The 27,994-nt window shown below is 43.8% G+C and overlaps 1 protein-coding gene across 1 annotated transcript in view; it reads right to left on the bottom strand.

The window, feature by feature from the left end:
* Positions 1-1,052: 1,052 nt before the first annotated feature.
* Positions 1,053-27,994, bottom strand: part of APP (amyloid beta precursor protein) — a 360,227-nt gene continuing 333,285 nt past the window's right edge. The window contains 4 exon segments of the mRNA XM_030579633.1: positions 1,053-1,994; positions 9,680-9,718; positions 9,720-9,827; positions 21,576-21,676. Coding sequence (XP_030435493.1) covers positions 1,893-1,994; positions 9,680-9,718; positions 9,720-9,827; positions 21,576-21,676 — 350 coding nt within the window. The 3' untranslated portion in view covers positions 1,053-1,892.

Here is a 27,994-nt window from a genome sequence, read left to right as displayed (position 1 = left end):
GCTCTAACCACTGGGGTATAGGATCCCTCGTCTCTCATGTGGAAGCTGTTCCACTAAGTATTTATCCACAATGGAACAGCTTTCCCAGGAGAGACTGATGGACCCCACATCAGAGGCAAGAGCACTCTCCTTAGGCTTTGATAGAGGCGGGGGGACTCTTGTTTAGGCGGAGGAGGGTGGATTGAACCTGGGTCTCCCGTGTGCCAGGATGTACTGTAACCACTGGCCTAAAACTTAGGTGGGCAGCACCAGCAGCAGCACCACCACCTCTTCTTCTGCACAGATTCTGAATGGGCCCTGATCCAGTAGTGGCCTCTGAGCACACCTACCAGCTCATCCACCTACGTCACCCGCAGTGTCTGAACACCAATCTTACCCTGCTTCATGGATCACAAAAGGAGAGAGAGGTACAACAGCTGTGTATTACCTTGTCATTATCATGTGATTCATTCTCTTCAGGCAGGCCCAGCCAAGGCAATTTTGTCTTAGCCTTTGCAAACCACATATTAGTATTGTGGGAAAAGAAGAGCTGCATAGCAGAATGCTTTGTTGCAGAGTTCAGGACTGATTACAGCCACCATTACATTGATTTAAATGGGACACCACTAGAGTGCAACTGGCACAGCATGATCAGTGGAGGAGCAGTAGTAAATGAGAACCTTCCAGAGAATCATGCCTGTGTCGTGGTTGTTACTTTGTGTACATTAATCTGCACACATTATACAAGCTACTGGTGGTGGGTGGGTGTTGTAATTACCATCAATCACGCTGCAAGGTAACTCCTCCGGAACATATTTATTTACATTAAAACACTATCATACAAAGTTGAAAAATGACATGTTAGAGGGGAAGGGGTGCTAAGGGCCACGTCCCCTCTCCATACTGCCATTTTGTTCCCCTATATTCAAACTGGATGATCTGGTCCATATCCGCTTGCAGGAAAAGAACCCCTGCCCTCCGGCTCTATGAATGTTTGACGTTTACTGTTTAAGTTGCTTTCAACAACCCTATTTCTTCCTCCAAAGAAAACTCTTGTCCAAAGGTTTTTTTTCTAATTTATTTATGTACACAGTGGTAGAAAGCTATCAATTCATAAGCAATGGATTCTGTACATCATCCTGCAGGAACATTTGTAGATCCCCCATAATTTTCAACCAGCAAGGCACTTTTCCCTATGAAGTGCTCACAATTAATAGGGATTCTTTTTCATTTTTAATTTTTATTAGAAGATCAAAAAGATACATGGGAAAAGAAAAAAGGTTTACCTTCCAATGCCTAAGGTGTGCCATAAAACAGGCACAAAGAAACAAATTGTATTTCCCATGATTTCTACATCCTAATACAGCAGAAGCAACCATTTGTACAATAAAATGCAACTGCATAAGAAAAATACTCATCCAGAATACTTTAAAAAAAGTAGTTTTACTTTAAAAATGCCTAGTGATCAGAAAAAAAACTCAGTAAAGAGAAGCAGCTAAGACACAGGAAGCATCCCCCATCAATTTCTTTAAAGCATATTTCAAGTAGGACTTATTTTTTGCCACAAATCACAATAATATATACAGTTGGCTAAGGGGCCACATGATAAATAACTGGGAAAGATAATCTATCCATGCACTAGTTAAATACAGCTAAACTCTTTAGTAGACACAAAAAACTTCATGAATAATTGTAGTGTAAAGACTGAATGTAAAGAGAGAAAATACATTACTGATTTTTATTATTTCAAGTCAGGCATCTACTTGTGTTACAGCACAGCTGTCAAAAAGGCGATAATGAGTAAATAATAAAACAGAGTGTTTTTGTTTCTTTCCACGTTATTCTATAACCGAACACCGATGGGCAGTGAAGCAATCATTTTGCTGTCCAACTCATGAGGCTGTTGTGGTGTTCTAGTTCTGCATCTGTTCAAAGAACTTGTAGGTTGGATTTTCATAGCCATTTTGTTGCATCTTGGAAAGGTGGCGTTCCTCTGGTGTCACTGCAGCATCCACCTAGAGTGGGGGAGAAAATGGGCCGTGGTTAGGTTTCCTCTGGTCCATACAATGGCTCAAATTTACTTATTCCTCCCACTCCTCTTTTTATATTCTGAGCTCTCATCAGTGCATTTAAACACAATATTTGAAAGCTCCAACCCCATAGGAAAGAAAGCAAGCAAAGGCTCACTCCTCAACCTCCCCTCATAGGAAAAGCCTCAGTAGGGAGGTAGGTCTTGGAGCTTGCCCAGGTCAACAGACTCTGGCCCTGATGGACCAAAATTCTAGATGGGATGGTTCTCCAGTGAACAGGGCACCACAAACCTATGGTCTGTTAGCTCTCACCTCACCTAAACTCAACAACCAGCTTAAAGAAAGAGGGAGACTTTCCTCTCAAAGATATCCAGGACTCAAACCATGAAGGGCTTCATGGATCAACACCTGGAGTAGCACCTGGGAATTGTTAACTAGAAGCCATCACAGAACTTCTCTAAAGAGTAATTTGCAGGTAGTAATTTGCTCCTACTGCCTAGGCCTGAAGGAACCTCCCTCTTGATCTAGACAGCAATGGCTTGTCTCTCTGCTGCTGTAAACTGCAGGATAAGAATTAGTCACCAGAAGTGGTTACGTTTGCTTGAGGATCTGGCAACCAGCTCAGCGAGACACCAGCTTCTTTCTGCAGTGTGCTACCACTACTGCTTGTCCCTGCTCCAAAGAATTTGCAACCTGACAGACAAAAATGGGGTAAAGGGAGACAGTTTGCATCCTGTTTCCCTACCTCCTTCATCTACTGGCTGTCTTCCAGGTTGCAAATGCTTAGGTCTCTCTTCCCGTTGCTTGCAGAGAGAGCCTGTCGCAGATTGGTGTAACTAGAATCTCAATATACAAGCCATCTTGGCAGAACAGTAGGAGGTGGCTTGTTCTGGCCCCTATTAGACACTGTCTAAAGTTGCCAATTGCGACCTTTCAAATTCACTAATAAAATCTAAGGATACTGATGAGGGCCCACAATCAATAATCCCATAACATTTAATGGGGAATACATCCTCTTATTCCAGGGTTGAATTTGGTCCCCAATTATCAGTGCTTGTTTCTGACCCAATTAAATATTTTCTATTTAACTAAAACTGACTATTGATTTCTTAGCAGATAGGAACAATGACAGCTCAGTGGTTGAAACGTCATTCTGAGTACCTGCTGCTCCATATATTAGTTTCCTTCACTGAACATTATAGTAATGTAAATCTATATTGGTGAGACCAGTCTCTAAATGTTAAAACACCTAATTATCTCCACTGCGTGAACTGCATAACTGGTGTACATTCAAAACCTACCATCTCCTGGCCAGCTTCCTAATTACCTATACAACAGAGCTATTCTATTGCTATCCTTTACTGCTAGTGTTTGCTATCTTCCTTAAAAAATAAATCAATTCTATCTTGTCAGAAGACTTAAAAGCAGGAAGGGCACAGAGGGTTCTAAAACTACTCTAAAATATTAGCTATGAAAATTTTAATGTGAATTTCTGTACAGTAATGACCTTTAGCAAAAATAACCTTTTATTTTAGCATAAAATAAGCTTTTGGATATGGAAAAATGTATTCTCTCAAGAAATCTTACATAGCAGACTAGTTTAGTCAAACCTTTTGATGAATAAGTAAAGGAGAAGTACTTATAGAATTGTAGGACTGGAAGAGACCTTGAGAGGTCATCAGATCCAGTCCCTTGCACTCATGGCAGGACTAAGTATTATACCATCCCTGACAGGTGTTTGTCTACCTGCTCTTAAAAATCCTCCAATGATGAAGATTCAACAACCTCCCCAGGCAATTATTCCATTGCTTAACCACTCTGACAGTTAGGAAGTTTTTCCTAACGTCCAACCTAAACCGCCCTTGCTGCAATTTAAGCCCGTTGCTTCTTATCCTATCCTCAGAGGTTAAAGAGAACAATTTTTCTCCCTCCTCCATGCAACAATCTTTTATGTATTTAATAATTATACCCCCCCCCGTCAGTCTTCTTCTCCAGACTAAACAAACCTGATGCCTGATTTTCTTGAAATATGATCTACAATGCTGGAAATATTTTAGCGTGGGAAGGACAAGACTGTCCCCCTTTAAAAGTTATGTTACTTGAAGCTCCAGAGGAGAATAATGGATATATTGTTCCACACTCAAGGCAAGTGCAAGCTAATCTACTTATTTCTGCGGCCACGTCTGCTTGGGTTGTGAGTTAGATTACATCTCGCATCTCACAGTATCTTCTCATAAGAACCATTTTCTACCTCATGTTACTCACTGACTAAAAAAGAAGACTGTCACATGTAAAAATACATCAGGCGACTTGCTGCATCACAATCAGTCCTATTTTAGCATCCATTCTAAAATCTTCTCTCCCTACTTTTGTTCCAATTTCAACTGACTGTAATTCGCCTTTACAGAAATCTCTGTATGTGTCAGAATAATCCTTTCCCTTCTCTATCAAGCAAGATCACCAACTTTAAGGGTCTGATCCTGCTGCTACAGGCAGGTCGTTCCATAACTGGCTACAGCAGGGTTTCTTGCCCTCTCCCTTGGCCATTATTGGAAACAGGATCTTAGATGGAATGGATCACTGCTCTGATATGACTTGGCACTTCCTATGGTCCCTGTTCTGGAATGTAACTGGACCCTTCTCTTGTTAAAATATTGTCATTAAAGGGCGCTAGGCATTTTAAAGCTGAGCCTGCAATGAGCAATTTTGTTACATGTAAAAATGTACACAAGCTGCCTTGGAACAAAACTGAAAAGTGTCTCTCTTCAATCAAGCTGACAAAGCACGTGGCTTTGTACAAACCAGCTGCTGGCTAGAGAGGAGGCTCGCTCTTTGGGCTGTTCTTTTACATCTCCCTAGCTTTTGAGACTAGGAACAAACCTTTCATTTTCAAAAGAAAAAAAACCCATTTTTATAGTGCCAGAATATTACTGTTTCTTTCAGCTGGTTCAAGCAGTGGATGAGTGCTCGGCTTAGCTGTCAACAATCATTCCAATTTATCAAGGGCAGGGAAGCCCTTGGGAACTTCACATCCTGTCTCCTCTGCCCTCAAAGCCCCAAGAGATTTCTGGTACAATGACTTGCCCAGCAGCTCGCGTACAATCCTGCTCTTGCATTTTAATGACACTCTCCGGGCCTGCCAGTGTTCTTTCCTACCTCTTCTAGAGAGTCCTCATTACTATTTCCCACAGGGATAGCAGCCCTGGCATTAGTGGGGCTTGGTGAGAGATAGCGACCGTGCTGCAGGCTGTGCCCACAAAATATTCTCAGTAATTATCTCCAGGCTAGTTGGCTGGCTCCTGCTGTTTAAATACCCTCTCTTCACAGGTTACCACTTGCCCTATCCATGGCTATCTAAAACAATGCAGTGATTTAACACCTGGCCAGAAATATGTTTCACCATCACGCTTCTGTACAACATTTTTAATTATAATGATGAAATATTCATATTTTAGTACTTCGGGGCAGAGGCCATCTTTTTGTTCTGTGCTTATACAGCGCTTAGCGGCGGTCCTAGGCCATGACTGGAGCCCTACACAGTAATATAACACAAGTAATTAATAATAAGTGTTGTGGTGGGTGTTCTACAAACACGTAAGAGGACATTGTCTCTGCCCAGAAGAGCTTACAAATTTAACAGTATTAAACTATGTGAAAGTTATGACAATGTGATGATTAAAACATCATTGGGTGCCAACTGTGGTTTGCTAACATGGTCCAGTGTCTGGGACGTTACGGAAAAAGGAAAGCAAATATGGGAAATAAAAACTATAAGCATCCCAATAAGGTCGTCCGGCTTGTACTGGAAATGACTGAGAAGAGAATGCAAGTGCATATGAAAAAGCACCCAGCTTTTTTCTTGAATGAGCTACTGTACTGTAATGTCAAAGAAGGTTCAAGTTTTACACACACACACGAGCCAAAATCATCTATGATACAGGGATGATTGTGGCTAGTCCAAATCATGCCATGCAAGCCACAGGAGTGTTCACAACCAAAACCACTGTAATAGGAAACTCCCAAACGACAAGAGATTAAAGGTCAGATGGAGGAAATGTCAGGGTGAGAGATTAGGCATCTCCACATGTTACAGCACAGACTCCATGTCCGACAGGACAAACGTGCTAAATGGTGAGGCGTCCGGTGGCACCTTTAAGACTAACAGATTTATTTGGGCATAAGCTTTCATGGGCTTATGCCCAAATAAATCTGTTAGTCTTTAAGGTGCCACCAGACTCCTTGTTGTTTTTGTGGGATACAGACGAACATGGCTACCCAAATACTTGGTGCTAAATACTTGCCAGTAGACTGGCCATGGGCAAAGAGAATCTGGGCTACAGGACTGTTCCATGGCTGTGCTGTACTCTTCTTATTGAAGCTTTAGACAACACTGTACTGAACTCCATATGTTGTTTTAGCTTTGAGCTTCTCATGTGATTCCTTTGTTCAGAATCAGAGGGGAGGAGGAGCACACAGTACAATCTGCACGAGATGTGAGACAGAATGAGATTACTCTCCATTCTTCTTTTTATTTATTTAATCAGATAAGACTAAAGAATGGACAAGAAACTGAAGAGATAAGCAGGAGCATCATAAACAATTGTATTGTAAGGGCAACAGCAAGAGGTGTGTCTACGAAACCATGGCAAAACTGAGTAAAATATTCCATTTTTAAGGCAAAACCTACATTTGATAAGCTAATTTATAATACATTCCCAATCATCACCAAATCATGGAATGTATAGATAGAAAAGACTTATTAGGACATCTAGTTTCTCTCCTAGTCAGTTTTCACTACTGTAAATTTTCTTGTAATTTTCCCCCATTTTGTTTTAGAAGTGTCAAATGATAAGAACTCTTCTGTTTCTCTGGGGGTGATTATACCCCGACTCACTGATCTCTGCCAACCCACTTTGCAGCCTCCATTCTCCTTCTTTGTTATTTCCTTTTCCCCATTTTATGATGCTAATTTTTTTTCTCTTCTCGATAGTTACAAATTTCAAGTACTTGTAGACTTATGTCTCATCGTAGTTATTGCTCTGCCAATCTATACACATTTAACTCTTATGCTTTTCTTGTCAGTCAACCCCATCAACCAGAACCATTTTTATGTTCTTCTCTTAGCAGTTTCCATATTGTCCAATCTGAGTCACTCAGAGCTGAATGCAATATTCCAGGTATGGATATGCTGAAGCTCTAGCAAGCACAACAATTACAGTACCTCTCTTTTCTGACAGAATACTTCTTGGTACAAGCCTGGGTATTATTTCACTACCATTTTTCTCCTTTATTTAAATAGCCTTTTCTTTTGTCTGTACAGCACCTTTTCCTCTCACCTACAGATTTTCTTTGCAGCTAATCCTAATGTGACTTCAGGAGCTGGTTCTCAAGAAGTGTTTATTCTAACTTTAGAGATGGAGTAGCAGGCAATATTTCCTAGAGCCCTCACATATATTGTAAGAAAAGATGTTTAGGGTTTGTGATTTTATTTTAAGGATGATGCACATCTGTACCCCATTTTAAACTGTTTACGTTTGCAATCATTCATATCCGTTAATTTCCCATCAAAATTGTTTGTGGTTGTCCTTCTCTCAACGAGGACAATTCACATGGAAAATTTTAATGGTCAAAGTTGAGCAAGTTTTAAAAATTGGTTTAAAAAAAATATTGTAACACCTTTCAAATGGCCATAGTATAGAACAAATATTAGAGAACAAATATTAAGAATTTTATCCCCAGTAGAGAATTTTCAGAAAGCTAGGAGCATGTTGTAATGGAAACTGTTTTGTAACCTTACACATATTAACATACATTTAAATTGTCATAGTAGTTTCTGACACAAGGTAAACAGATGGGATCCAAAATTAGTTTGTCAAAATACATCTAATGTAGATCAGATGCAAAGCTATTTATATTTTAAATGTTATGCCTTTAGTGCACAACTTTGCCTGATAAATTAATCCTCTTTGGACTGGAATATCCTTACTTCAAGACATTTTATTATGAAGAATTTACTAGCTACAGAGTTTAACATTTTTCAAAGTGCTGTAAAAACATTTACTAACTAATCCTCAACATCCCTGGGAAATAGATAAGTATAATCCCAATTTTGCAGGTGAGAAACTAAGGCAGAGAGGTTAAGTGAGTTGATTAAAGGTCACAAACCAAGGATCTTGGAGCCCATTCCCAAACAAACGACTAGACAATACTGCCTTAATTTCTGTACTGCTAATTGAATAGGCATTCATGCTAGATTCAAAAGTCCTCTGTAAGAGCGAGCTATTATTATTTACTCACCACTCAATTACACTGTCATTGATACCCAGCTCAGTTGTACATAAGCTGGTACTGTATTTTCAAGAGCTAGGCTAAAATCTCTGATTTGAGTTTTGTTACAGAAAATTCACACAGATCTAAGATTATCTTCTCTGTTTTTATCCAAACCTACTTTTTTTTTTTTAAATTAAAAGCTTAAGAGTTCCTATGGCACAGGACCAATCAGTCACAATGATCATCTGTTAATTTTGTCTAGGTTGTAAGAATACTAAATAAATACATCACAAAAATAAAGCAGAGTCCCTAAAATTTTAAATCTCTTCTGCACTGAATAATGGGATATGTGTGTGTGCGTGTGTGACAAACATCCCTCCTATGTGTCCTGTAGGGCCTGAAGTGTCACTCATTTGAATTAAATTGCTGTTGAGACAAATGCACCTAAAGAAAGTAACAAAATTTAGTTCAATTTAAAACTGAAAATGTTCAGCTGGTGGTTTCTGGAAAGAAAAGACCTGAATCTCCTAAGGATTGCCTGATAAAATGCATGAATGCAAAATTAATAGATATCCACAGTGAGTGTTCTAGGTATCTGTACCAAAGAAGAGATTTGTTTTGTTTTATTAAAGCTCATTATGCTTTTTATTTATAGTGGAAGTTCTGTTAAATCACAGCAGGTGGTAGCAGCAGTACTACTTTAAATGTATTATGGAGCATGTGATGGATTTATTTGAACACTTTGGGAGACAAAGCGTTTTCATTCTGAGAAAAGATCTTGCAAGTTTATACGTAGTTTTCAAATCTATACGTTTCACATTAGCTGTAACATCAAAGGCGGTGGTTGGAAAAATGAATCCTGTGTGGTAGAAACAAAAAAAGTATACAGCATCGGTGTAGGGCAAATCTGCGTAGTGCACAGTCAAATCCACAATGACCCCTCCACTCCAAATCCTGTCTAATTGTTTAGTTAACTTTTTAGAAAACAATTTAAAAAGTCCTTACATGTGAATTCCAAATGACAATAGTAATAACTCCGATTTTTCAACCCATACAATATTCTCTTTGCAACTACTGTTAAATTCTAAAGGGAAAATTAATGTACATGTTAAAGGTCATGGATAATTCCTGGACAGATTTTTGCAGTTTTAGATTTAATTAGATGGGGCATATCCTATGGATTGTTGTGTTTATATTTACTAGTTCAGATCTTTCATTTCATCCTGCTGATAAAAATATTAGTTTAACAAGACAACCACCACTACTTTCAAACACTGGTTAATCAAGGAGCTGATTTTCTTAGTTCATTTGTAACACATGGATTTACATGTTTTTACGCAAGCACTCTGCTGTCCCGCTCCATTCAGGTAAGCGCAGCTTTGCTCAGTAACCTTTACCACCTCCACTACACCATGATGGATGGATGTGTCCTGTTTTTTTCTTCAGCATCACCAAAGTAATGACAATGACTGTTGCTATGACAACACCTCCCACCATTAGTCCAATGATGGCACCTTTGTTTGAACCCACATCTTCAGCAAAGAATACCTAGGAAACGAAAATAAAGCAGATAAGTAATGAAATCCCCTCTGCTATTAGCGAAGTTGTACAGTCTTCTATGCAATTTACAAAACATCTAAGTGGACTCTGCAGAAATGTTTATTTCATGACCCCAATGTTCCAATCTTTTCAGCAGTGCAGCAACCAGGTCACTGTAGCACTAAATTCTCCCTGTCACAGAAAAGTTACACAGGCAGTGTGGCAAGTTTTAATGGCTACTGTCTGTGCTGTACCAGTTCTGTGGATCCATGGACGACTTATCTCCATGGCTGCCAAGCCGTTAGTTTTAGAAGCACTTGAAATATGACTTGTAATTGCTGCTCAGGCTAGTTTAGGAGATGGCTACACAAACCCCAGGGTGATTGGTGAGGATTGCAGGAAAATATTGGGAGAATGTACATTTTTCTCTGCCTTTGAGAGGCTAAAACATGAAATGTTTCACGAATTTACATATAGTCAGGATTGGTTTGAGTAAGCATGATGTGCTTGTCTGATATAAAGGCTTATTTCAGACCTACAGGATAACAATGAAGCCTGCATGTAACCAGCTGGGTTAAGGGGAGAAAGTTCAAGAAAGCAAGGTGATTTGTCTAGCAGCAAAGAGAGAGAGTTTAGCAAATGGGAAAATAAACATTCTATTTTAAGGTGCCTAGTAAGGGAAATCAAGCCTGTTAAGAGTGAGGAGAAAATAGTTATTTTAAATTATTTGTATATAATTAAAATAATTACTGCCTATTTGTTCCTCAATGATGAACATTCTTGTTTATCATCAGAGTAAGGTCTTGTAGACAAGCCTAAGTATATATGGATTAAACAGAGGAGAAATTATTTGCTCTATTGTATTACATCTTCATTTACCCACCATGGCAAGTTCTTAATGTCACTATGGCACTTTCTTCATCTTAAAGAGCATAATATTTAGCTGATTTCCTGCTTCTTCTTCCTCCTTTTTAAATACTTGTCTAATTATCAAAGAGCTGTACCACGTTTTTAAAGAAACAGTCTTGCACGTAAAGGTACCGAAACATGCAAATTAAATATGCTGTTCCATTGTTGTCAGCAAGAGATGTTTAAGCAATGTTAAAATGAAATGGAACAGACATAAAATGTACAGAGTTTGCATAATTTGATGTGTTGCCCGTGTTAATGTCTACCGTCAATTTTATAATGCATATAAACAAAAAAAGACGGTTACTCACCTTTGTAACTGTTGTTCTTCGAGATGTGTTGCTCACATCCATTCCAGTTAGGTGTGCGCGCCGCGCGTGCACGTTCGTCGGAAACTTTTTACCCTAGCAACTCCATTGGGCCGGCAGGTCGCCCCTGGAGTGGCGCCGCCATGGCGCCCAATATATATCCCTGCCGGCCCGGCCCGCTCCTCAGTTCCTTTTTGCCGGCTACTCCGACAGTGGGGAAGGAGGGCGGGTGTGGAATGGATGTGAGCAACACATCTCGAAGAACAACAGTTACAAAGGTGAGTAACCATCTTTCTCTTCGAGTGATTGCTCACATCCATTCCAGTTAGGTGACTCCCAAGCCATACCTAGGCGGTGGGGTCGGAGTGAGAAGTCGCGGCACGGAGCACTGCAGTTCCGAAGGCCGCATCCTCCCTTGACTGCTGGACCAGGGCGTAGTGGGAAGCAAAGGTGTGGACCGATGACCAGGTCGCTGCCCGACAGATTTCCTGGATGGGCACACGGGCTAGGAAAGCCAGCGACGACGCCTGCGCCCTGGTAGAATGCGCAGTCACACGGCCCGTAGGGACATGGGCCAAGTCATAACAGGTCCTGATACAGGACGTAACCCAAGAGGATACCCTCTGGGAGGAGATAGGAAGCCCTTTCATACGGTCCGCTACCGCCACGAAAAGCTGGGGGGATTTCGGAAGGGTTTGGTCCTCTCTATGTAGAACGCGAGAGCCCTACGGACATCCAGCGAGTGGAGCTGCTGCTCCCTGCCCGAAGAGTGAGGTTTCGGGAAAAAAACCGGGAGGAAAATCTCTTGGTTGACGTGGAAGGCTGAGACCACCTTGGGTAGAAAGGCAGGGTGTGGTCTCAGCTGCACCTTGTCTTTGTGGAAGACCGTATATGGGGGGTCTACCACAAGAGCTCGGAGCTCCGACACCCGTCTAGCTGAGGTGATAGCTACTAGAAAGGCAGTCTTCCAAGAGAGGTAAAGCAGGAGCAAGTAGCTAACGGCTCAAAGGGGGGCCCCATGAGCCGGGACAACACCAGGTTAAGATCCCAGGTTGGAGCAGGGGGATGGACGTTAGGGAATAAACGTTCCAGCCCTTTAAGGAATCTCGACACCGTCGGGTGAGAAAAAACGGAGCGACCGTCCGCACCCGGGTGAAAGGTGGAGATAGCTGCTAGGTGGACTCGCAAACGACGATAAGGCCAGACCTTGCCCTTTGAGGGACCAAATTTAGTCTAAGATTTCGGTCACCGAAACTTCCATAGGGCGGAGATTTCTCTCTACGCACCAACAGGAGAAGCGCTTCCATTTCGCCGAATATGTGGCTCTTGTGGACGGTTTCCTGCTGCTCAAGAGCACCTCCCTCACAGGCGTGGAGCAGCGCAGCTCAGAACCAGTCAGCCACGCAGGAGCCACGCCGCCAGGTGCAGCGACCGCAGGTCTGGGTGACAGAGGGTCCCGTGGTCCTGGGTAATCAGGTCCGGAAGAAGGGGTAGGGGAACGGGGTCGGCTACGGCCAAGTCCAGCAGCATGGTGTACCAGTGCTGCCTGGGCCATGCCGGGGCCACCATGATCACGAGAGCCCTGTCCCTGCGCACCTTCAGGAGGACCTTGTGGACCAGAGGGAACGGGGGAAACGCATAGTAAGGTGAGTCGACCACTGGATGAGGAAGGCATCCGCTATCGACCCACGGCTCCCTGCCCTGAAAGGAGCAGAACGCTTGGCACTTCCTGTTCCCCATGGACGCGAAAGAGGTCCACCCGGGGATAACCCCACCTCCGGAAATGGAGAGAGCGACGTCCGGGCGAAGGGACCACTCGTGTGACAGGAAGGATCTGCTCAATCGATCCGCCAGCGTGTTCCGTACTCCAGGGAGGAAGAAGCCCTGAGGTTGAATGGAGTGGGCTACGCAAAAGTCCCAGAGTCGGATCGCCTCGTGGCACAGGGAGGAGGACCTGGTGCCCGCACTGCTTGTTGATATGTACTGGTCGTCGTGTTGTCTGTGAACACGGCGACACAACGACCCTGAAGCTGATGACAGAAACGCTTGACAAGCAAGGTGGACCGCTCTCAACTCCGCATGCTGATGTGTAGCCCCACCTCCTCCTAGAGACCACAGGCCCTGCGTCCGGCAGGGTCCCTAGGTGGGCCCCCCAGCCTAGATCTGAGGCATCCGTTGTCAGGGATTACCGAGGGCTGAGAGGGGTGGAAGGGGAGGACCCGCACATAATACGGACTGGTCTAGCCACCAGCCGAGGAGAATCTAAGACCTTCTGGGGGATTGTGACTAACATGTCTAACGGTTGCCTTGCCGGCCTGTAATGACTGATAAGCCACAGCTGGAGAGGCCTCATGCGGAGCCGAGCGTAATCGGTCACAAAGGTGCAAGCCGCCATGTGGCCTAACAGGGTTAGACATGTCCTCACTGACGTCAATGGGGCTGACCGCAAACGTTGAACGATCGCCGCCATGGTCTGGAACCGTTGCAGTGGCAGCAAGGCCCTGCCCACAGTGGCGTCCAGGACGGCCCCGATAAATTCCACCTTCTGAGTGGGCCTCAGGGTGGACTTGTCTGTGTTTATCAAGAGGCCCAGACTTGCGAACATGCAGTGATCACGTGGACATGGCTGTTGACTTGTTGTTCCGACGTGCCCCGAATCAACCAATCGTCCAGATAAGGGAACACATGGACCACTGTTGCGCCGAAGATGCGCCACGACAACTGCCATGCATTTTGTAAACACCCTCGGAGCCGTGGACAGGCCAAATGGGAGGACTGCAAATTGATAATGAAGAGCCCCCACAACGAAGCGGAGGAAGCGTCTGTGGCGTGGCCAAATGGCAATGTGAAAATACGCGTCGTGCATGTCGAGGGCGGCGTACCAGTCTCCCGGATCCAGGGATGGAATAATGGTCCCCAGGGATACCACGGGGAACTTCAACTTCACCAGGTATTTGTTGAGCTCTCGCAGGTCGAGGATAGGCCTGAGGCCTCCCTTTGGCCTTGGGGATCAGAAAGTAGCGGGAATAAAACCCCTTGCCTTTCTCGCTTTCCGGAACCGCCTCTATAGCTCCTTTGCTGAGGAGCGTCTGCACCTCCTGCCGAAGGAATTGCTCATGAGAGGGGTCCCTGAAGAGGGACGAGGAAGGAGGGCGGGAAGGAGGAAATGAAACAAACTGCAGACGGTATCCCGTCTGCACCGTGCTTAAGACCCAGCGGTCCGATGTTATTTGGGACCACGCTGGGAGGAAAAATGAAAGGCGGTTGGAAAACGGGGGGGAAGGATCCATAGGGGAAACTGTTACTGCGCCTCGGGGGCACCTTCAAAATGAGGCTTAGGTCCAGGCGGGGGTTTAGAGGAGTCTTGGTTCTGCCCCCCTTGGTTCCCCGAATGCCTGCGCCTTCCGTTCCTGCCGCGGCGCCTGTTAAGGTCCTGCCGCTGGCGGAACTGGGAAAACGGCCTGCGCTGTTGTTGTTGCTGCGACCTGAAGGGCTACGCTGCGTCACGGGGGTGTGCATCCCGAGGGACCGCATAATGACCTGGTTGTCTTTCAGACTCTTGAGTCTGGGGTCTGTCTTGTCAGAGAACAAGCCCTGGCCTTCGAAAGGAAGGTCCTGTATAGTATGCTGGAGCTCCGGCGGAAGGCCGGAAACCTGCAGCCAGGAGATGCGACGCATCGTAACTCCTGACGCGAGGGTACGGGCAGCCGAGTCCGCAGCGTCCAAGGAGGCTTGCAAGGACGTGCGTGCGACCTTCTTGCCTTCATCCAAGATGGCCGCAAACTCTTGGCGAGCATCTTGTGGCAGCAGCTCCTTAAATTTGTCCACTGCCACCCAGGAATTAAAGGCATATCTGCTCAGCAAGGCTTGCTGGTTGGAGACCCTGAGCTGCAGCGCCCCAGCCGAATACACCTTACGGCCAAGGAGGTCCATCCGCCTGGCTTCTCTGGATTTGGGGGGCTGGAGCCTCCTGGCCATGACGCTCCCTATCGTTCACATTGATTGAACCACCATGAACACGGAGTCGGGTGTACATGGAGATATTCGTATCCCCTAGAAGGGGGCCATGTACTTCCTCTCGACGCCTTTCGCTGTCGGAGGGATGGAGGCCGGAGACTGCCAGATGGTGTTTGGCGTTGGCCTGGATGGTTCGTATGAAGGGCAGGGGAGACTATTTAACTGGTGGGAGCATCATAGAGAGGATGGTGACAATTGGATCCTCTATCTCCGAGACCTCCTCTGCCTGCAGACTCAGATTTTGAGCCAATCGCCTGAGGAGGTCTTGGTTGCGCCCTGAGATCCAGCGGGGGGGGACTGTTGGAGGAGGTACCCGCCACGCCTCATCCGGGGAGGAGGATGAGGAGACCCCAGGCACGAGAGTGTCTAACTGAGGGTCTTCCCTCAGCCCTCGCCTCTGCCTCAGGAGCCACAGCGGAGTCTTGCTGCTTGGACCCTTCCTCCCCTTCCGGGTAGGGAGGGGGGCGAGACAACGAGGCTTCAGGAGCCCTACGCTCCGCAGTCGCCGGCCTAGCAGGGAGCTGCTGGGGGCCCTGGGCCTGATGGTATGCCCAGGGTGTCCAGAATCCCCACTGTTGTGGGCCTTGGTCCTGCAGCGGCGGATCACCGAACAGCGCCGCCTGCCGGTCGGTGCCCAGCGCATACCCGCTGTCCGTTTGGGAGGATACGGACGGTTGTCTAGAGGGCCATGGTGGGGCCGACCCTGGATGGTAAGGGTCTGCGCGGGTCGGCACGGAGGATCGTCTCGGTGACGGGGACCGGTGCCGGGATCGGGATCGGGTTCTGTCACGGTGCCGGGATCCTGATCGGTACCAGGGCGCCGCTTCGGTGCCGGGACCTGCCACCGGCTCGGTGCCGGGAGGTCGACCGGGACCTACCACCAAGCTCGGTGCCGGGAGGTCGACCGAGACCGGGACCTGCCACCAGCTCGGTGCCGGGAGGTCGACCGGTGTGGCGAGTAGCGTCGGGACCTGCTCCTGGAATCGCGGTGCCGGTCTCGGCGACTGGAGCCTGAACGCGATCGTCTCGATGTCGACCGGTGCCGCGACGTGCGACCGGTACCGCTGAGGGGAGCGGTTGCCGGGACTGCGAGCGGCGGCGGGACCTGGAGCGCCCAAGACGTCGGGACCTGGATCGTGAACGAGAGTTTCTGGGCGGTGCCGACATCATGGGCTTGCCTCTGGACACGACCCGCACCGGAGGTACCGGGGGTGGCAGCCGAGTGGGCTCAGTCAGGGCTATGAGGTTCCAGAGCCGAGGCGAAGGTCTCCGGTGTGGATGGGACCCTTATCTTCAACCCCAGATCTCATGGGGGAGCTCGGCGGTACCGGACTCGACGGACCCGCCGGGCCCGGAGTCGACGGTGCCGGCGGCGCCGCGGCCAATGTCGAGGCCGGCGCTCTAGCCGGGTCTGCCTGGCCGGGAGTATTGGACTTCGACGGCCTTGGCTCTGACTCCGGTGCCGGAGAGGGTCGGTGCAGGGGGTCTTCTCTGTGCCGGTGCGATCCGATGCCGGCGCCAAGATCACGGCCTGCGAAGCCGTCGGGTCAAGTGCCACCTCCATAAGGAGAGTCCGGAGCCTTTGATCCCTCTCCTTCCTTTGTCCTTGGCTTCTAAAAGCCTTACAGATGCGGCACTTGTCGGATCTGTGCGATTCCCCCGAGGCACTTCAGGCACTGCTTCGTGGGGATCGCTGGTAGGCATGGGCTTCTTGCAGGCCGCACACTGCTTGAAGCCCGGCGAAACAGGCATGAGCCTGGGGCCGGGTGCCGGGAAGGGCTAAGCCCCCGGCGAAGAACTACTTAACACTATTTAACTTAACTATCTACTTAACAAAATAATTAACAACTACAATGGAACTAGAGATGAACGATAGATAACGATAGATAACTAGGAGAGCTAGGGACGTGGAGGACAGCAATGCCGCGCTCCACAGTTCCAACGACCGACACGGCCGTAAGAAGGAACTGAGGAGCGGGCGGGCCGGCAGAGGATATATATGGGCGCCATGGCGGCGCCACTCAGGGGGCGACCTGCCGGCCCACTGGAGGTTGCTAGGGTAAAAAGTTTCCGACGAACGTGCACGCGCAGCGCGCACACCTAACTGGAATGGATGTGAGCAATCACTCGAAGAAGAATATGCAAATATATGTATTTTAAATTTAGATAATTTCTGTTTGCTTCATACAGGTTAGCAAAAGAGTAAGGCCTGAAGGATTTTCAGTTATGAAAACCAATGTATGATAGAACTAAAACACAGATACCTATCAACAGAACAATAACTGCAACTTCAGGTCAATTATTAATTGCAGCCCTGCATTATGTTTTACATATGAATTCTAAGCATCTCAGTAAGTATTCCAAAGGGATTTTCTCTTAAAATCTTCCAGATGGGAAAAAAGAATCTAAAAGCATGTCTGTACCTACTGCTTTCAAATTACACCGAACAGGGTGACAATCTCAAAGATGGAACTCAAAAATAACTCCAGTGCGGGGAAAAAGAAAATAATACTTAGGAATACTTGCTGATTTGGAACAACATTAATGTGTCTTTCCAATAAGAAGTCTGAATAAGATGGTAACATGCAGCACACTGTGTATGGTAATAAGAAATTTATTGTGATGTATTGACACATTTGAAACAATGTGGGAATACTAGCTCAGTATGTGCCTTCAATAAAACTAAACTGATGTGATACATGAAGATGACGACTTCCTAATTAATAGTAAGTAATGGTTCCGGCTATCAGTAGATAACACAGGATAACACAATTTAAAATCTGGTGTTTTTAAAGAGATATAACATTCCCTTTACTAAATACAGTACATTATCTTTTCCACTAGCACAGTAGAGGGAGTTGCAGCTCTTAACTGCTTGCACAGATACCTGCAACTGTCCCTTTTTGAGTTATTATAATTGACTGTGAGAGACACAGAGGCAATAACACGACAATAAGTACATTGAAATGTACTAGTGCCAGGTTTCCTCTCCCCAATAACCTTCCTCTGACTTATTTCATCATAATATTTAGCCCTTCTGAGTGAGGTGTGGCAGAATTTCCCAAATTAGTGCTAATGCATTTGGGATTAGCTTGTCACCCTGGGAATTCTCAATTCTCAGCATCAAAGAGCTGAGTATCTTTTTACACAGTCATTAACTAGTTCAAATGCAAATTTGAATCTCATATTAATTTTAATTTTTCAGCACTACTTAGGTTTAAGAACATATTTTAGAAAGAAACCTTTCAAGTTTATTATTAGGATTTTATGAAATTCCACCATGTATTATTCCTTCACAAAAGAGGAAGCAAGAAGTCAGATTTAACTATTTGCTTGTAGTATTGCAACACTGCGGTGAGAATCTTCCACTACTGTACTCCTAATGGTCCTGATCAAAAAGTCTACTGGAGTCGGTGGGAATCTTTCTAAACGGGTTTTGGATCTGTCCCTGTTAGAAGGACGTGTTCTCTCATTTGGATATCTTTGTATTCACAAGATCACAATGCACTGTTAAGGCAGGGTCTTTCCTTAGAGGTTTTTAAGGTCAGGCTTGACAAATCCCTGGCTGGGACAATTTAGTTGGGAATTGTTCCTGCTTTGAGCAGGGGGTTGGACTAGATGACCTCCTGAGGTCCCTTCCAACCCTGATATTCTGTGATTCTCCCACCTACTTCAGTGTTGTTTTATTGCTAACTGTTCAAAAACAGCAAACAAAATAAAGATATAAGTAACTACTGTTGCAAATTAAATCTAGTGGAGAATCTCCTCCTTTGAAAGTGAGACAGACAGGGAAGGGGAGGAGCTGGCAGATCCTTTATAACCTTCAGCACAATGGGTAGGACACTCACATGGGATGTGAGGGACCCAGATTCAGTTACTTCCTCTGCCTGATATGGAGAAGGGATTTGAACTTGGATCTCGCACCTCTCAGATGAATGCCTGTGATGGGGTGTCTGCCCCACACGGGGAGAAAAGGGGTAAAAAGCTGCCTTACGGAGGCTGCACAGGAGGCAGCCAATCACAGAAGTGCTTATAGGAACAGCCAATCAAGGCCAGGCTGGCCCATATAAGAAGGCTGCAGAAGAGAGCAGGATCAGTAATACCCAGAAGCTTAAAAATGGAGAAGGACTGGCTGCCTTGTAGGTGGAGAACACCAAGCACCCTGGGCAGAGCAGTGCTGCAGGCAGAGGTCCAGGGAGCTAAAGGCAGCTCCTGGCAGGCTGCAGGGATCTGCAGACTGAGGCCCTGATGCAAGGGCAAAGCGGATGCAGTTTCCCACTGAAGGAAGTGGCTAGACTGGACTGCAGTTTGCCACTGAAGGGGGAAAACACAGTGTGGCACAGCTGGAGAGCAGTGTCACTGAAGAGGACGCTGAGGTCCTAGGAGAAATGCGGGTCCAGGAGCAGAGGCGACAGTGGGCAAGACATCACCAGAAGAGGGCGCAGAGCTAATTCCCAAGACTGCCAGCAGGAGGCGCTGCTGTGGTGAGCTACATCCCTTCACAGTGCCCTAACTGGGGGCTAGAGAGCCAGTCAGTCTCACTCTCGCTCAATGAATATTTAAATTATTCACAGACAGTGCAACAGCTCCCATAGGAGAGTTTGAGAGAGACCCACACTACACTGTCTCGTAGCCCAATGGTAGGGGCTTGCACCAGAGAGATAAGAGACGTGGAAATGGAACCCAGGTCTACCATATGCTGGCTGAGTACCCTAACCACTGGGCTAAAGGTTACAAGGGAGCCGCCACTGCTACTGCCTCTCCCTGCTGCTCAGTTTCTTGCAAAAATGGCTTAGATGACCAACTCTGGAAGTGGAGACAGTTGCTGAACTCCAGTTTGGATGGAGGCACCCAACTCCCTTTGAGGAAGAGCATAGGCTACACCCCTTTCCTCAGCATTTCCTATTAGCTAGCCTAGATGACTCCCAGCTCAGCATGACGACTTCTGTGACTCCCATTCCCAGGTTCCTTACTCCCCTCATGAACCACATAGGGAGCCTCAGTCCTAACTTAGGGTGTGAATGCCCCTAGGTGCTGAGTGCCTAAGACCCTGTGTGACCCTAGCCCTGAGTGCCTGAGGGAACATGGCAAGGTCTTGAGTCCAGCTCAAGTGGTATTATTGGGCTGATGTTCCAGAATTACACTGCAATCTGAATCCACTTCAAGGTTCTAGGCACACTGGTGGCACAGCCCTGGTGAAGAGTGCTGCTCTGACTTAGCTCAACGCCCTTGCTTCTGCTTGGGTACTGACAGAACTGCACGTGAAAACCTCTTTGTTATTTAATTATAGTTTCTGGTCACCACAAAATCTCAGATAACCAAGATGGGATAGGAAATCTGGGGCCTGAGGCCTTATGTTTTCATTCCCCACCTCCATATCCACGTTTCCTCTCCCTCATGTTGTTATAGCTGGGGTTGCAGAGACAAGGTGGGTGAGGTAATATATTTCTCTCACCAACTGATGTTGGTCCAATAAGACAAGCTTTCAAGCTTACACAGAGCTCTTCTTCAGGTCTGGAAAAGGTACTTAGAGGGTACGCCTACACTGTAATTAGACACTCATGACTGGCCATGCCAGCTGTCTTGGGCTCGTTGGGCTGATTAATTGTGGTGTAGATGTTCAGGCTCTGGCTGCTGCTCGAGATCTGGGACTCTTCCACCTCGCAGGGTCCTAGAGCCCAGGAGCCAGCCTGAGCCCAACTGTTTACATTGCAATTAAATAGCCCCTTAGGCAAAGTCATCTGGCCTGGGCCAGCCATGGGTTTTTACTTGCAGTGTAGACATGGCCAGAATATGGCAGCTAAACACAAGATTGAATTGATAGTTTAGCATCAGTAGTTAGAACACAGTTTAAGGAACCATTCAAGGTGAAGGGGACCATTGACCATGAAGGGTCCCTTAGAGCAGTGTTTCTCAACAACTGGTCCTTGAGATCTCCCTGACACTGTTTAGGAAGGCAGCAAGCCAGTCCCTGGTATCAAAAAGGTTGAGAAACACTGCCTTAGACACCTTTCCCAGCCCTGATGAAGAGAGCTGTTTCACTTGAAAGCTTCTCTCTCTCACCAACAGAAGCTGGTTTAGTCAAAGCTATTACTTCACCCACCTTGTAGCTCTAATATCTTGGGACAACACTGGGATTCCAGAAGTATTTTTACTCATGTGTAATGACATTCCCAGTTCATTGTTTTCTTTCTTACTTTTTTTGATCACTGGCATTGAGTGTGCGTGGTATAGGTATAAGTGACCACACAGGTTGGTAACTGATGCATAAATGTGGTGTGCATTTTCTTCTCACACTAGTCTTACACTGGTGTTAAGTTCACTGATGCCGATGGAATTACTCCCAATTTATACCCATCTAAGAGGGAAGAAAATCAGACCATGTGTGTGTGAAAATTGTGTGTAGATATTTTTTTCCAACCACGCAATTAAAAAAATGTGGGACATAATATCCCTGTAGGTAAGGATGTTATTAACCACAGCGATTCAAAACATAAACTTAAAGCTCTAGATGTTCACTCACCAATTTTTGATGATGCACTTCATATCCTGAATCATGTCGGAACTCTGCATCCATCTTTACTTCAGAGATCTCTTCGGTTTTAACACTGGTCAACCCAGAACCTGCATTGACCGCAATGAAATTATTTATTAAATCCACCACTTAAATAATTAGCTAGCAAAAGATGGCAGCAAAAGGCAATGGTGTCACTCACATAAATAAAGTGTAATGTAATGTGAAAACTGAGCTGAGGAAGCAATGAAGTGTATACAATTTTGCATTCCCACTGCCAATGAGCCAGTAAACTTCCTCCTCTATGTTAGTGTTTCTCAATTCACACAGCTGTGGTGGTGCATACACCAAAGATCTGCAGCAGGGGTAGGCAACCTATGGCACAAGTGCCGAAGGCGGCACGCAAGCTGATTTTCAGTGGCACTCACACGGCTAGTGCACTTATTCCTCTTGACTTAAGTTCCTGTCTCTTATCACTTGTGTTCTGATCACTGGCATCCTGGCCATCCGTCTGGGGGGCTCTGCATTTTAATTTAATTTTAGATGGAGCTTCTTAAACATTTTAAAGACCTTATTTACTTTACATACAACAATAGTTTAGTTATATATTATAGACTTATAGAAAGAGACCTTCTGAAAACACGAAACCTTAAATTAGAGTGAATAAATGAAGACTCGGCACACTACTTCTGAAGGGTTGCTGACCCCTGATCTGCAGTATGAAATACTGAGAATCAAGTAGTGAGGAACTAAGGTAGTGGTCTCATGAAGTGGCTCACAGGATGAAAAAGTGGAGACACGTTATGACAACATTAAGGAAAATTGACATTAAGGCTGAACTTTTCCTATTTAACTCCCACTGCTGTGAAAAAACTTGCTTTCTATGAATTTGTACCATATTTTAAGTATGTTTTGAAAATTATGGTGAGGCAGTAGACTTTCCATAGTTGAGGCTGAAACCAGCTTTCATCACTGGAACTACTTTACACTTGGGCTCGGAAAAGTGATTTGGGACACTTATTCTGAAGGTAAAAGATGATGTTTCTATGAAGTTTACAAAACTGTTTCTGTAGTGCAGGTCATTAAAAATTATCCTGATTTCAAATTTTGACACTTGTAATCTATGGGTATTTCTGTACCTGAGTTTAAAAAAAAGAAGAAAATAAATCAAAGTTCAAGTGATCTGAATTTAGAGACACAAAACAAGGATTCTAGTCCAAGCACTGTAGGCCTGTGTTGTTCACTAGAAACTATCACCTCGCCACAGTTTAGGGTGACCAGATGTCCCGATTCTATGGACAGTCCCGATTTTTGACACTTGCTGTCTGGTCCTCCTATTACAGTTACTACCGTGTTGGAGAAAAACTTATTTTTTATTTATTTGTTTGGGCATAGTAAAGTTAGATATTTTATTGTGTTTAGCAGTTATAGCAGGGAGATAGTGCATTAGGACATAGGGGTTTTTTTTTTGATAGGTTTTTTAATAGGTAAATAATTATAGCAAGCATTTATATTTTTGTTATAGATAATAATAAGCAATAGCTGCATTTTGTTTCTATGTAAGTTATATTGATATTTTGTTTTTTCACTTTATAAGAGATGCCAGTTTATATTATTTACACATTCTCTACACAAGGTCGCAACAATTTTTTACACAGTTCTTTTTCACTTGCCTTACACAATTCTTGCTTCTACAAATCTCACATTATTAGGGTTACAGCTAGCCTAACTCTTGCTAACAGAGACTGTCTTGCATTAAGATCCCCTACAAATCCGTTAGTTCTTTCTTTACTTCCACACTCCCCCTTTTGTACTTTTAGTACAACAAATACTTTTAAACCTTTATTTGCATAAGTTATAGATTTTAGATTAGATGTTTTAACTTTAGAGGTTTTGACCGGATGTAATAACAATGCATGATTAGCATTCTTTCCTTACTTGCACAATGGTAAGAACATAGGAGCTGCCATACTGGATCAGGCTCATGTTATCCAGTCTAGTAACCCGTGAGCCCCTCCCCGTCCTAGTCTCAACCTTAATCCTTAAGAGTTAGTGATTGTTTTAAACCTGAAGAAGGTTTTACATCTCTTCCAATTTTTTCTTTTAGTATTAACTATAACCACTCTGGATAAGTCTTGTTATCTGCATAATCCCTCTGAATCTTGCTAAATTCTTAGTCTCAGTGACATCCTGTAGCAAACAGTTGTACAGTCTGATCTAACGTTGAGTGAAAAAGTATTTATTTTTATCTGTTTTGAATTTGCCACCTTTCAGTTTCATTGAATGTCCTCTTGTCCTTGTGTTATGAGACAAGAACAGAAGCTCCCAAACTACCTTCTTTAGACCATATAAATGATCCCATTTTAAGGATGATTTTAATCCCTCTTATAACACATTAAAAAAAAAAAGAGAAAAATCCTCACTTTCAGGATACTCTTCTAGGCATTTAGACTGTTTTCTGGCATGTTTGAATTATTAAATTAACTACTTATTGATGTTAAAATGCTTAACGTTTTTTAAAAAGGGCAAGGTGTCTGCTATTTAACAAGATCACATCACACCAATAAATTTAAAATTGAGGAGGCAATTTTTAAGGGCAAGAATAGTAAAATGTTTAGGGAACTGCAATTTGAAAATTGCACATCACACTTTGGTCAAGGAAACTGAGGGAGGTCAAATAAATAAATAAATAAATAAAAGGACGACAGAATACTTTCTTTCTAGCTCCAAACCAGACTAATGCTAATTTTCCAAAATTAAAGGAAACTCCTGGATCTCATTAAGTGACATTCTCGTGCATTCCCCACAAAATACACACTTGGCTTAGAGGGAATGTGCACAGGGAATGTCCCTTTTTCAGAGTCAGTAACTGAACAGAATTTAAGTGTCTTACCAAATGTAATATAAAAAGAAATAGTTAAGGACATTGTTACCCTTACACTGTCTACATAAACATTCTTATCAAGCATAAAGAAATATAGGTTACATTACAAAACAACCTTAACTGATACAAAATAGATGCTGTCCTTTCATCAGCAAGTACAAAAGAAAAAAGACAATACAAAATCTGTTTCATAAAGAAATACACTAAAACATTAGTGACAAATAGCTTCAGTGGCAGTTCACAAATTCAAAAGAAAAAATTTACTATAAATTACATATATTATTTATGCAGCAATTCTACATATTTTAATTTTAAAATCTTACTGTTAACTGATAACATTTTCCATCTAATATTATCCCTTAACAGAAAATATTTTGATACCAGAAAGAGGATAGATAAAAATAAAACTTCCATGAGTGAAATTTTAGATTGTGTTTTCATTAAATGTTTTTCTTAATACTTGATAAGAATAACATGTTTTCTTATTATATGTGCAACTAAAAACATGAAACTTAAAAGCAAGGCAAAACATGTTTAAGTATTTAGATTTATTAAATTAGGTGATTTGGAACTACCCTGCTGTTTAGTAGCCTTAATTATTTTTTTTAAATGTATTTCTTTATAGCATTTTGAAATATAATTTGCTCTATTATCTTAAAAGAAAAAAACAATTGAAATTCTAAAATCTCATATTAAATTACTCAAGAAAGTAAAACAGCTGCTGTGGGGATTGTACCTGTCTCAAATAAATTAGCATATGTGTTTATGAAAATATGTGAGGCCTTTAAAAAGAGACTGAATTCCACCAGGTAACTACCCAGTTGTATATCATTTATTTCATAGTTTGTAATTGCTTCATCTACTGGTTAAACAGCTGTACAGGACTTGGTGTTTTTGGTTTGCAGGAGTCCACAGCAATTTTCATTCCTGTGCGCTCCACTGGACGGGGTGCCCCTGAAACATCAGAGTGAGTGTCGAGAGGGACTCGCCCCTGGACTACAGCAGCACTGATGACAGAGGTTCAGGACTCTGTTTCCCATATTGCCTAGAGTCCAGGGCGCAGATAGAATTGGCGAGTAACACTACCGGAACCAGAGACAAAGGCTGTGTTTACATTGCAGCTTATGCCAGCATAATTTATGTTGCTCAGAGGAGTGAATAAACCACCCCTCTGAGCGACCGAAGTTACGCCAGCATAAACTGTTGTGTGAATAGCACTATGTTGGTGGAAGGCTTCTGCTGTTCAGGGAGATGTTTTGTTTTTTTTTAATGCTGACAAGAGTATATCTTCCCCAGACATGCTGCAGCTCTGTACATACAGACGTACACAAAGGCTTTGCTTTTACTCTAGGTGGCTGAGTATAGCAGGAAGGACTCTTCTGACTCTCCACATTCCTACTCAAGGGAAGACAGAGTCCTTTTAGGATTTCTGGGAAACGGAGCAGTATATCTCAGCAGAGAGCAGAAATCCAGGAGGCTGAAGTCTGAGTCAGGCTACCAAGTTGGGTTGCCAACCCTCCAGGATTGTCCTGGGGTATCCTGGAACTAAAGATTATGTTGTGTGATGAAGCCTCCAGGAATACACCGAACCAAAATTGGCAACCCTACCAACAAGAGCCAGTCTAACTGTACACTGATATGCAGACCAGAGCAATGCAAGGATGATCTTCCCCTTCTTGGGGTGGATGCTTTGTACGAACATCTCTATTCATTTATTTTGCTAGATGACTTCACCCATCTAAACTCACTATTTGCCTAGGGAGGTGCTGGGAGGGAACACAGGGCAGTTTATTCTGGCTCTATGTTTGGGACTGGTAGAGTTCATGTATTTTTGTTTTTTGTCTTATTATCCTGATCTCTTTTCCATTGTCCCTAGTTACTGTTTTAGTACTCTGGGAAATATGATTGCTTGGGAATTGATAGCTATTTCTTTTTATGTGTGCTCAGACTGACACTCCTCTGTAACAGATTGTATGTTATATATTTTTCCAAGGGAAAATCTGCAGAGAGAGGGAGCTATGACCTAGTGGTCTGAGCAAGTGACTGGGAGGCAGGTGACTGTAGCTCTTACTCCCCCACTGCAACTGATTTGCTGTGTGATCTTGCGCAAGGCATTAAAGCTTCCTGTGCCTCGTTCTTCTCATTCATCAAATGAGGGTGATGCACCTCTGCAAAGATGTATGCGATATCTCTGGCTGAAAACTGCTGTATAACTGCATGGGGTTAATTTTGCAGATACTTCTCAGGTGTTGATTAAGATCTCTGTTTTGTTAACTCTTCTTACTCCATGCATAACTGCAGGGCTCTCTGTGAGCGAACCATAGTGAGCAAGTTCAAAGAAGAGTTTTAAAATCTCCCTGAAACTCAACATAAAATCCTTCATTTTAAAACTTGCTTTTAAATTAATGTAAAAAAACCAAACCCCCCAAATGTATCAAATTTGGCAGGTCTCTCCCTGGCATGTGTTGATGCAGCTGTTGTGCAAATGCACTGTAAATCCTCAAATTATTTTTTAAAATACCCCATGTGCATGCATAGAAATAACTAGTGTGTTATTTATAAACTAATGATTTGAAAATTTCCTATTTGGAAAAAATACTGCAAATGCTTTTTGGATTCAAAAGTATAAAAAGTGTCTGAAAATATCTAGATGATTACAATTTCAGACAACTTCAGGAAATAGATTTCTAAATTAAAAAAAAAAATTGCTCTGCTCCCAACCCAAGGATGTATTTACCAGGTTTCATCAGAGAACAAGTCTTATGGCTAGGTAAAAGTAACCCCCCCCTTTTTTTCTTTTTTTTTTAATAAAAGAAGGAAAAAATAGTAAAGTACAAAACAGAGGCACATGGTGAGTCGTTGCTGTGGTATCCTTTTCTTTTTCAATAATCATCAATAATTCACTTGTGTACTATCTGCCCACACCTCCTACAGAATGTCACAGATATTTTAATAATACTGCAACATAAATGGTCTTTTAGGGAGTCTTTGCATATATTGGCTAGTACTACCTAAGCCTGCTATATAACAGAAGCAAGGAGGGCAGGTTACTGAATTTGCTACAGCAGTAGGGGGACAGGAGAAAAAGGGGAAATAGAAAAGGGTTTATGAGCACTGTCCCCACAAAATGATTAGATAAATATTTAAAGAACAGCCTGACAGCTATGTTGGGAAAATCCTAAAAGGCCAAGTAATTTTAAAACCAGAGTTTTCACATTCAGGAAGAATTTCACTACTACTTCCTACTCTTACTGAAGAAGTGATGCCATAATATCTGTGCACCATGGCCCATAAAGACCCACTGTCAGATGGTGGTATCTGGATTTAGCAAGGGTACTGAAAAATAAGAATCTGACCTAATATGAAGGCAACACTAGCATTTTTATTTGTACTGAGCATTGGAAATTCTGTCAGTATTGAATAATAGGCTAGTTTTCTAATTTTACCTTCTCTTTCCAAGACCAGGGCTGCCAAGTTAATATGGAGTTACTGAGATGTAATGGACTCATTTGTGTATTTTCATGGTACTATTATCAATAAAAAT

This window comes from Gopherus evgoodei, chromosome 1, assembly GCF_007399415.2.
Source record: "Gopherus evgoodei ecotype Sinaloan lineage chromosome 1, rGopEvg1_v1.p, whole genome shotgun sequence".
Lineage (NCBI taxonomy): Eukaryota > Metazoa > Chordata > Testudines > Testudinidae > Gopherus > Gopherus evgoodei.
The sequence above is the reverse complement of the archived record's forward strand: the minus strand, read 5'-3'. Positions and strand labels throughout refer to the sequence as shown.